The 11,295-nt window shown below is 37.0% G+C and overlaps 1 protein-coding gene across 1 annotated transcript; it reads left to right on the top strand.

The window, feature by feature from the left end:
• The first annotated feature begins 678 nt into the window (after positions 1-678).
• On the top strand, positions 679-7,818 carry LOC131158180 (codeine O-demethylase-like). Its single transcript, XM_058112854.1, has 4 exons — positions 679-1,117; positions 4,668-4,915; positions 5,153-5,480; positions 7,273-7,818. The coding sequence occupies exons 1-4, from the start codon at positions 869-871 to the stop codon at positions 7,507-7,509; spliced, it is 1,062 nt and encodes a 353-aa protein (XP_057968837.1). The 5' UTR covers positions 679-868; the 3' UTR covers positions 7,510-7,818.
• Positions 7,819-11,295: the final 3,477 nt, after the last annotated feature.

The following is an 11,295-nucleotide window of genomic DNA, read 5'->3' as shown; positions in this document are numbered from 1 at the left end:
AAGGATCCTAACAGAGAAACACCTCCGTATCGATACTATTAAGCCAAGCTCTGATACCGATTGTTGTACCGAGCACCCCATTTATGCCAAACACCAATACAACAACTATTGCTACTGAATGTATAACAAAATTAAAGTAATGTAGAAACTAATAATAAAATATAGTAATAAAGAACAACACAAGAATTTACAAGGTTCGGTAATCCATTACTTCTAGAAAATTACTATTTGGACAAATTTTAAATTACCAATAGTAATTAGAAATACCCTAGAATACAAATAATATTTGTAACTTTTTAAATGGGAGGTGTAATTACAAATGGTGAGGGAAACTCTGTATATAACTTCAAACTAAAAGTTTAAAAAAACTTTACACCAATGTGGGATAAAAACAACATGTGAAATAAATAGATACATTACCTAAGTTAAGATACACTCACATATATAATTTATGCATTTATAAAATACACGAATGAATGTCTCAATTAAATATAGATATATTTCTTATTTAAGTACATATTTCCTTTCCTAAGATGCATTCACTTTATTTATGAATTAATAACATTAAATATTAAAATATACTAACACACACACACACACACACACACACATATATATATATATATATATATATATATATATATATATATATTGTAAAGAAAAGGGTGGGTTACAAATGGTAGGCCAAGGAGGCAAATATTTTAAGAACCCACTTGTTAAAAGATTTCAAACATTGAAAGAACAGTGTGTCATCTTTAATGTTTTGAATAAAGAAACGTATTAATGAGAATGGTGGAGACATGCCCCCGGCAAAGCCCTGCTCAGACTCCAACTTTGAGTCCTCATCCGGCCGGCATTTCCCAGAGAGATGGCCATGGACACAGCAGCACTGTCCAAGAGCGTCCAAGAAATGTCCATGTATGGCACTGAACCACCTCCGCAATACTTGGTCAAAGAAAGCTCCTTTGGATCCATAGGCTCCTCTGTTCCACTGGGTTCCATACCCATCATTAATGTCACTCTTCTTGCACCCTCCTCTTCGTCCACCCTGTCCAAGGAAGAAGAAGAAGAGCTTGATAAACTAAGGTCAGCTCTCAGCTCGTGGGGATCCTTTCAGGTACTTCTTATTTCAGATTTTTCCCTTTTTGACCATTTGCTACTTGCCAAGTTGTAATGCTAGCTTGTTAGTTCTTCCAGATCCATGGTCTGTTGCAACTTGCAAGGTCAAAAATCTTATACCCATATTCTATTTCAGGTTTTGATATTCAAGTTGATATATATATTCTCCATAGTCTGTTCCAAGTTTACTTGTTTCTCGGTACGAAGTGTTCATCACCAGGATCTCAACAAGTACATGTAAAATGTAAAAGTTTAGGTTCACCTTGAAATAACCATAGGTCCGTAGGTTTTTGATTCGAGAGGAGTCACTAGCTCGACAGCTTATGCATGGAGAGCCCCCAAACGAACTCTATTCTCTATAGTGCGATCAGTTTCATTTATGATATTGGACCTTAACCCAAATTTGCCCGGATCGACAGCTTACGGACAATTTTTTTTTTTTTTGTCATTTTTAAGTAGCTTCCTATTTTTGAGTGATTTTTTCATCTCATATGCAGACTTCATTAGAAATTTTTGAGATTTTATAAGGGATTGTGCTTCATAATTTTTGGCTTCATTCATGTTTTTCGGAATTCTATGAGTTGACTGGAGGGGTGATGAATTTTTTTTTTAGGATTTTGGACACTACAAATAATCTTTTAAGCCGTTGGCCCCCTTCACAATTTAATTAGAAAAACATCAAATTTTCCTCATATCTTTGTTTGTAAAGCTGGGTTTGTATCCTTGCTTGGTTTTCGAGTAACAAACTTGCAGGGTGTAAATTCACCACCCAACATAATTTAATTTAACCTTTTTGTGCAGTTTACATCTCTCTTCTGTTGGGCTTTTGTACCGCCGCACTATTTGTATATTTTTCCTGATAATAGTGAAATCCCTGTAACTCCGTGGATATAAGCAAAATTGCCAAACCACGTAAATACTGTCTTGTACGTGTGATTGATTTTTCTTTGGCGTGTATTCTTTCTCTATTTTGTTTCTCACAGGTTTCGGGAATTTATTCTTAATTCCCAACATCTTCCCAGTTAGCATCATGTTGCACTTCCAAGAGCTGATCTTTTAATTTGCAGCAACCCCAAAAGGCAAAAATTCCATGTTTGCTGGAAAATTATGTCACACATAAAATTATTATTATTTCCAGGAGGTTCCTATGGTTTTCACTAATTATACGATATTCTCTCTTATTTCCTGGCCTTTTGATGGATGGTCTGCTTTTTTTTTTTTTTAAACAAATAAGTGCCCTTTTAGGGAGAAGATTGAATCTTTTGTCTGATCAGTTACATTTTACAGCTGGCGTTCATTTGATTTGGAACTTTATTTGTTATTGATATCAGAAAAATTTGCTATGTATTAACTTATTTAAGATACAACAATCAGGGATAATGGACTTTCCAATTAAATATTTTTTTTCCTTTTTGGATCTAATTTGTGTTAGGAGCTTTAAAGAAGACACAAACATGAATGTCATCTCTTGCTCACGCCTTTCTTGAATTCTTGGATAGTTCCAGTGTAGCGCCCTGACCCGACTAGTGGGTCCGGAGTGCCATTAAAACATATACGTCTCTTTGATATCACACACACACACACACACACACACACACACACACACACACATATATATATTGCAACCCGCCCTAACCAATGAAAACCGGTTGGTCCTATCATTACCAACATAAACACACAGCGAAAAATACTAAAATATCAAAACACTTTACCAGAGTTCTAACTGTTTCCAAATGCATATATAATTCCATATCATGATATTACAACCCAAAAAGAACAAAATTGCTGTCTAATGTCTCACCAGCTCTGACAATCACTATTAACTGTTTAATCCCAGCCCCGTACTACGCTAGGCTTGATTCCCTGTAGGACCTGAAAAATGATTTGTATAATGAGGTAAGACATTTTTCAGCAAGACAGATTATATTATTATTAGTGTGTGGCTAATATGAGTTCCCATGTGAATATATAACTTCCATTATTTAACTGTATATGAAATAACATTTAAACTGTACTGATCTGTAATATTGAAAATACATAAGTTCTAAATAATAAATTGTTGGCTCAATATAGCCTATTTTATAGTAAATTTGCCTATATATGCCTAGAAGATACAACCTGGACTACTGAACTAGCGTCGTCATGCTTTCACATACTCATACGACATGTTTCCCCCCATGACGGGCTGTGCGGCCAGAAGGCTGGATTTAGCATATAGTCGGCCGACCATAGATGAGTCAGAAAAGGTAGTAAGTACGATTGTGCTTACCCTTAACCTGAAACTGCATCGGGAAGGGTCACCTGGAACTACATCGGATGGGGTCCCTGGAACTGCCTCAGGGTACTATTGTACCCAGGTCTCCAATCGACTATCCCTTATCACACTTCCATCCCCGTGTGATTGCACTCACTGGCCAAAACATAGCTACGGTACCGTGCTCATAATACAACATCTCATATCCATAGGGTTCTTAAATCATAAATGACAATTTACATAATAATACTGAAATCATAATTCATTTTTCATAATACTGTATAAAACATAAGCTGTTCATAATTCTGTAAAATATCTGTCATATTCTGTCTTGGTATAAAACCGCCATATCAAATCTCGACATCTAGCTATCATATCAAATATTGGTTTATAGTCGTCACATCACATCTCGGCTTATAGCCGTCACATCATACTGTGTAATATCAGTTAAAACATTCTGTTCATATATGCCATTTAAAAACTGTTCTCATGCCACACAATTTTTATCTGATAAACCATAAGTAAAATAAACTGACTAGGAAATATACAAGTTGTTAAAAATAGGGATATGAGCATCTCCGGGGTTTTATTTAATTCAAACTACATATTTTATTGAAAATAGGAGATGTTTAAACCATTCACGTTTGTTTTCCCCAAAAACGTATATAAGTCAAAACAACTATTTTCATATACCCGATTCATTCAGAAAATCATATATACTGTTTTTGTAAACATAAATTGCAATTTAATCGGTCCATATTTCAAAAATAACTGATATAATATAATCCTCTTACCTGTTCCTGAAGAAAACTATCTAAACCTTCGAAACCACTGAAGCCTAGCTGCACGAATCCGCCGAAGATTGACAGCCTACGTGCCCAGAGGAGGGAAAGAGGACCGGAGAGCACTTGCGAAGAGTTCTCGGGGCTAGAGAGAGAGAGGGAGTCAAAACCCTAATTTTTAGAGAGAGATAGAGAGAGAGAGAGAGAGCAAAAGAGAGTTATGAAGAAAAATGAGTAACTTAGCCCTTAAGTTACTGCCCGCAGGTTTGACCCTTAAACAGCTTTCAATAGTTTCCTGCAGGAAAATCGTTGACGATTTTTCTGATCCTCATGAAACCGGCGACGGTTTAGTCCTGGCCAAACTTTTTTTCCTCTTTTTCCTTTTCCTTTCTCTTTTCTTTTATTTCTTTCTTTATTTTCTTAATCCCGGTTACTACATCCAGCTATTTTTCTTTGGGATGATTTGGATATTTCAAACTTATTAAACACGTTTGAGGATGGTATGAATCCAGGCAATAGAACATGGGATTTCAAATTCGTTTCTTGACAAGGTACGTGGGCTTGCAAAACATTTCTTGGCACTTCCAGTGGAAGAGAAGCAGAAGTGTTCCCGTCGTGGTGGTGGTGCCGAAGGGTATGGAAATGACAGAATAGTTTCAGAAAAGCAAGTTCTTGACTGGTGCGATCGCCTGAGTCTTAGGGTATTCCCAGAAAACCAAAGAAGGCTTGAATTTTGGCCAGATAATCCAAATGATTTCAGGTGAATTTATTTTCTCTTCTTTAATTTTTCTATATATTGATCAAAAGTATATTGTTTCTAAAATATGTGTCAGTAACTATCTTGGAATTCTAGTTTTCAAGTCATTATTAGCAGGAAATATCCTTCCACTACTCTGTTTGCTATTGATGCGGGCCATTTTTTTTCCTTTTTATTTTTAAGCTAAATAACCACTTGTTTACCTTATTTTCAAAATCAGATTGCCTATGTTCATTGCAGGGAGGTTTTAAATGAATATGCTATAAAGACAAAGTCTATAATGGATCTTCTCTTTAAGGCCATGGCAAGGTCATTGAAGTTGGAAGAGAGCAGCTTCTTGGATCAGTTTGGAGACCAACCACTAATGCTAGGAAGGTTTAATTTTTACCCAAGTTGTGTGAGACCTGATTTGGTTCTTGGTATCAAACCTCATTCAGATAGATCAGGCATTACCATTCTCTTGCAAGACAAAGAAGTGGAAGGTCTTCAATTTTTCAAAGATGACAGATGGTTCAGGGTTCCCATAATCCCGTATGCCATTCTTGTCAACCTTGGTGATCAAATGCAGGTACAATCTTAGTCTAAGTGCCATAATTACATAAAAGTAGATAACCAATCATGAATCATCACATGGTAAGACAGGCCCGTGCTTAGGTTTGAGGTTGTCACTGTTGCACAATAGAGAAATTTGTAGATGGAGAGAAATGGAAATTGAAATATGCAAAATAGTGAATTCTTCCTCTTCTTACTGACAATATTACAATTCCAAGTAAAAAGATAAGTAATCATTACATAGGAAAGGCAGGCCCATGCTTAGGTTTGAGGTTGTCACTTTTGCAAATAGAGAATTCATAGATGGAGTCAAGTGGAAATTGAAATGTGGAACACTTTGAAAATTTGATTCTCCTTGATTACAATGGCTTGATTTCATAGCTATTTATAGGCTTTTTTTTTTCCCACAAAAAGTAAGAGAATATATTACCGAGGGAAATACCACAGAATACAATGAGAAAGAACAGCCTAAGCACCAGACCATAGGCTAAGAAACAAATCAACATCAGCAAGACAGAAATCAAAGGCCAAAACAGTTAGCCATCAGAGCTGACAACTGAAAATAACTTGAACATCTTGTTGAATCTTGCAGATTATAGCTTCAGGACTGAATGCTATTTGATTATAGACAAGGGAATTCCTTGCTGTCCAGATCTGATATACAGTTGCAGCCCAAATTAGCCTCCATATGTAATTTTTTGTCTCCTTTCCAAATGAATAAATCCATTCTAAATCTTCATTTCAAAACTTGCATTGTCCGTTAAGATTGAAATTAACAAAAAACTTCATATAAACTTTCTTAGATGCTTTACAGCTGAAAAAGAGATGGTTTCTGCCTTCCTCTGCTTTGCTACAAATTCTGCAAACTGAATTGTTGACAATACCCCATTTTGTCAATTTGCATAGAGTATTAAGTCATTTTAAGATAGCCAACCAAGTGATAAAGGAGAATCTTGGCACATTCTTTTTGAACCATATGGCTTGGAACATGTGACTGAATCCTTTTCGTTTATAACAAGGTTCCAGGCTGAATTAAATGTATAATCCTTTGAGGGAGAGTGTAACAAGATATATCTCCTCTTCTTTTCCAGGAATTAAAGTGCATGACAGATTGCATTTTAATTGAGCAGCATTATGAGATGAACTTCTTGGCCAATTCCCCCTTCCATTCCTGCTGAAATCAGCAAGTTGTGCATTGATTGAAAGGCCAACTCCATTGGTAGGTGATCATTGAAATTATTAAGAATGGGAGATGAGTCCATCCAGTTATCATGAAATAAGAAAACCTTTTCTCCATTCCCAATTTCAGCTTTAATCCATCTGTATGCAATTTGTCTAATTTTCAGAACCCTTTTCCAAGTGCTTGTGCTATTCTGGATTTGCTTTACAGCCCAAAGATGAAGCCTTATACATGTACTAATATTAATTACAATAAATGTATCTACCTATGTACCTAGATATATGGATTCACTTTAGATATATCACCCAGTCCAAGGAGACTTTCTGAATAATTGTACTAAGTACACCACTCAATGGACAAACGAGTTCAATTTAATTTCTAAAAGTCATCACTCACCCATGTCTTTTGCTTAGGAGGTTTTGGACTGTAGCTCCTGATAGTTGCTGCATAAATATGACCCACCTTGCTTTTAGCCCCCTATAAATTTTGCATATCTACAATAAAATTTGATACAAAAATATACTTCATTTCTTATTATGTTTGCAATGAATTATTCTGCACTGACATGCATATATAGCTTCTAAGAATGTATACATTAAGCCAAAAAAAATTATCCAAATGCTTGCAGATAATGAGTAATGGAATATTCAAAAGCCCACTGCACAGGGTGGTGACAAACTCGGAACATGAGAGGATATCAGTTGCGATGTTTAACGAGCCAGATCCAGAAAAAGAGATAGGACCAGCAAATGGCTTGGTAGATGAGAAAAGGCCAAGATTGTATAGAAATGTGAAGAACTATGCTGCTATCAACTATGAATGCTTCCAGAAAGGGAAAATAGCACTTGACACAGTGAAAGTTTAGAGTCCCTTGAGAGAAAACAAAGTCAATCGCCCTGTCTTTAACAAGCCTAATGCTTATTTAATCAGGTGGCAGATATATGGTATGTATCATTCAGGAAATGCATTGGATTTGTGTATCAGTATCAGCTTGGGACGCTGAATAATTTTGCCAATGTTTGGTAACAATAACCTATCGGGCACGTCTGCTAATCCTTCTTGCTAAAATCAATTAATATATCACCGTATTGGGCAAGACAAATGCACTTTGATTGTATATTTGAAATGAAGTTATATACATTGAAATGCACATTGTTATGGTTGTCGTCATAAATCTGTCATGAAGGAGCTGCATGCTTATTACAACATGTTTAATCAGCAGACTATTAACTCCCATGACTTCGGACATCACATTTATAATCTTGCGGCAATACATGAAATTCACCAAAAAACTGAACTGGTTGGGACTGAGGATCTTGTGTGATGCAGAAGGTTGTTCCTAGTGGAGTAGGGTCTTCCACTTTAAACATTTCTTTCAGAAGGTTACCCTCCCTGCAAGGAAAAAAATATGAAAAATGCAGAAAAAGGAGTCTGGATGAAATTGATCAAATTTGATCCCAAGAACTCTTTATTTTACTTTCACCATACTTTCAGATGTGCTGAACGTCGTATTTTAATGTGTTGGTATTGTTGCCTGTGTTTCTCCCCAAAACCAATCTTAATTCTACTGATTATATGCTTGTATCTTGTTCTTTAAGGTAGCCAAAAGTAAAAGGAAAGAAAAAGTTTCTGTTGAGAAATTGAAGATGCTTTTCCCTATAAAGCAATTTGTGCAATTAAAAGTCAAAACAATGAGCCAAGCATCATGAACCATAGAGCCTGCTTCAGATGAAACAACTGTATAATTTGAAACAGTTCTGAAATTGAGCAAAGCTAAAGTATGCACCAAATAATTAATATACCAGGCATATGTCATCCATCACTATTTTACAACTCCATAATCTAAAAACCAGGGCCCTTTGACTGATTAGAAAATTTGGAAAAGAGCTACCATCCCCGGACACCACCTCAGACTCAGCTAAATCATCTTGAAACTGCTAAATCTACAAACTATTCATATCTCTACTAAATGCAACAAGACATTACTCAACTTACCAGAAACATGGCTAGATCTCCAATTCCTGCAACAACAAAATCACCATCCAAGACTGTCGATGAACTTATCATGAACAATGAAGTACTGCCAGAGAATTATTTCCATAAAGACAGTAAAGGATTCGTGTTGACTTTATGGGCACCTTAATGGGTACCCAGCTTGTTGGAGAGCAATAGCGGGCTGCTTGGTGGCACCAGAAATGGTGCAGTCCCTATGCTCACCTGCCACTTAGTGCGGGGCTTCTGCACTTCCAGGAGTATAAGGAAATAAAGTTGTGCCCTCCCTAATAACAATTGCTTTTAAGTGAACTGGTAAGCGCTTGATCCTGACAATTGGTATCAGAGTAGGTCACGGGTTTGAGCGCTCCCAAGGTAGCTGCTGGGGGGGGGGGGGGGAGATTGTTGGCTTTATGGGGGCCAACAGTCTAACCAACTTGTTGGAGAACGTAGCAGGCCGCCCGTTGGCACCAGAAATGTTGCAGCCCCTATGCCCACCTGCCATTTAGTGCAGGGCTCTGCGTTTTTAGGAGTATAAGGAAATAAAGTTCCGCCCTCCCTAATAGCAATTGCTTTTAGGTGAATTGGTAAGCACTTGATCTTGACAGACGTTGGATTTGTATGAAAGTTGGTTTGGCCAATTAATCAACAAGGAAAGAGTAGTTGTCTTCTTGTCCAACAAGATCAACATTTCCAGAAGAAGGGAACTATTTCGTTTGACGGGTTTTGTGGAAGGAAAATTTCCAGCGACGTACCTTGGGGCACCTTTGATTCCTGGACGACTTACTACTAGAATGCTTGAACCGTTGGTCTCAAAAATTAGAAATAAGATGACGAGTTGGAAGATGGGGTTGTTGTCTTAGGGAGGTCGTCTCGTCCTTATTCAACATTTTTTATCGTGCATGACGACTCATACGCTAGGGGTTCTTTCAGTTCCTTTGATGGTGATTAGAAACATAAATTCCATTCTCTATTCTTTTCTCTGGGGGGGAGAGTAATGGTAGGGTGAAAATGAAATAGTGTGCTTGGTCAAAGATTTGTAAACCCTTAGATGAAAGGGGTGTTGGCGTAAGGGACGTTAATGATCTTCAAAGATCTTTTCATATGAAGTTTGCATGGAGACTTATCACGTTAGATAATCTTTGGACCCATTTCTTTAAGGCTAAATATGTTAAATCAGGTCATATGACTTCAACCAGGTCTACTCCTACGGGCTCTCAATTTTGAAAGATAATCTTAATGGTTTTTCCAGAGGTATATGAGAATGTTTATGTGAAGATTAGAGAAGGAAAAACTTCTTTTTGGTTTGATAAGTGGTTGAGCAGTGGCCCCCTTGCCGAGTCTTCTTACATGATCCAACATCTTGAGTTAAAGATTCAAGACTGATGGGAGTCTAAGAATTGAGATATCGATGTGCTGAAAGATTTGGTAGGGGTCCCCAAAACATATGAGATTTTGATGTCGTCTATAAAGCACAAAGCAGGGCTTGATGTGTTTATTTGGAAGCCTTCCATAAATGGAAAATTTTTAATTGCCTTGGCATGGGAGGTGATAAGAATTAGAGGGGAGCAATGCCTGTGGATGGAATGGGTCTAGCACAAACTACTTCCTAAGAAAGTATCATTGTGTATGTGGAAAGTCATGTTCTAATGTCTACCTGTAGATGAGAGAGTGCAAAAACTGAGATTTGATATGGTATCTTGTTGCAACTGCTGCATGAATAAAAAAAGAGTCTCAATCATGTTCCGAGTACGAGATCCATCGCAAGCATGGTATGGAAGAGAGTAGCATCTATCTTGGGAATTCTAAATTTTCATGCTGAACCATGGAAGGTGAAAATTAGTAGATGATTTAGATGTGCCAAAAAATCAACTCAAAAAGGTAAGATTGTCAGTTTGTTACCTACTGTAATTTCTTGGAGACTATGGCTGAGATGTAAAGCCTATATGGAAGATAAGTATGGGTCGGGGAATGCAGTTTGGTTATCTATGAGGTTTTGGCTCGTAAAAATTGCAGAATGCGTGAAGGGTTCTCTGCCCTCTATAAATAAGAATTTATTAGAAGAGCTCCAGGTGAAAAAGAAAATGTCGAAGTTTAGAACTCCTTGCAAAGTAGTGTGAGAAAAGCCTCTAGTAGGTTGGTTGAAGCTAAATATTGATGGCTTTTGAAGAGGAAATCCAGGTTCTTGTGGTGGTGGTGGTATCATCTGCGACTCATCTGGTAATATCAAGGCTGCTTTCTCCAAAAAATTTGAGTCAGGTACTAACAATAGAGTGAAGTTGCAAGCTCTTACTAGTGGTGTTAGGCTCTGTAAAGAGTTGGAATATCAGAATATTTGTATTGAAAGCGACTCAGAATTGGTGGTGGGATGACTCACATCTAGACTTTGTTCCTCCTGGTACTTATGGGACTTTTGGGAATTATTAGAGGAGGAGTTACAAGGTCTTCATTGCTCTATAAAGCACCAATTTAGAGAAGGTAATCAGGTGACGGATTTCTTGGCTCGTCAAGGTTAGGGAGGCAATACGAGGAGATATTTTGTAGGTGATGTGATGTCGATTAAAATGAGAGGTCTCATTCGTATGGATAAGTTAAGTATTCCAAGCCTTCGTTTTAATTGACATCATTTTGGTTTTCCTCTGGTTTTTATTTTTGTTTG

The sequence above is a fragment of the Malania oleifera genome, chromosome 6 (assembly GCF_029873635.1).
Source record: "Malania oleifera isolate guangnan ecotype guangnan chromosome 6, ASM2987363v1, whole genome shotgun sequence".
In the NCBI taxonomy this organism is placed as follows: domain Eukaryota; kingdom Viridiplantae; phylum Streptophyta; class Magnoliopsida; order Santalales; family Ximeniaceae; genus Malania; species Malania oleifera.
The sequence above is the reverse complement of the archived record's forward strand: the minus strand, read 5'-3'. Positions and strand labels throughout refer to the sequence as shown.

Bases quoted from the DNA above. Each gene is read 5' to 3' on its own strand.
- LOC131158180 (XM_058112854.1), top strand. From the start codon at position 869: ATGGCCATGGACACAGCAGCACTGTCCAAGAGCGTCCAAGAAATGTCC. The intron at 1,118-4,667 runs GTACTTCTTATT...GTATGAATCCAG, and splicing joins GCTCGTGGGGATCCTTTCAG to GCAATAGAACATGGGATTTC. The intron at 4,916-5,152 runs GTGAATTTATTT...TGTTCATTGCAG, and splicing joins GATAATCCAAATGATTTCAG to GGAGGTTTTAAATGAATATG.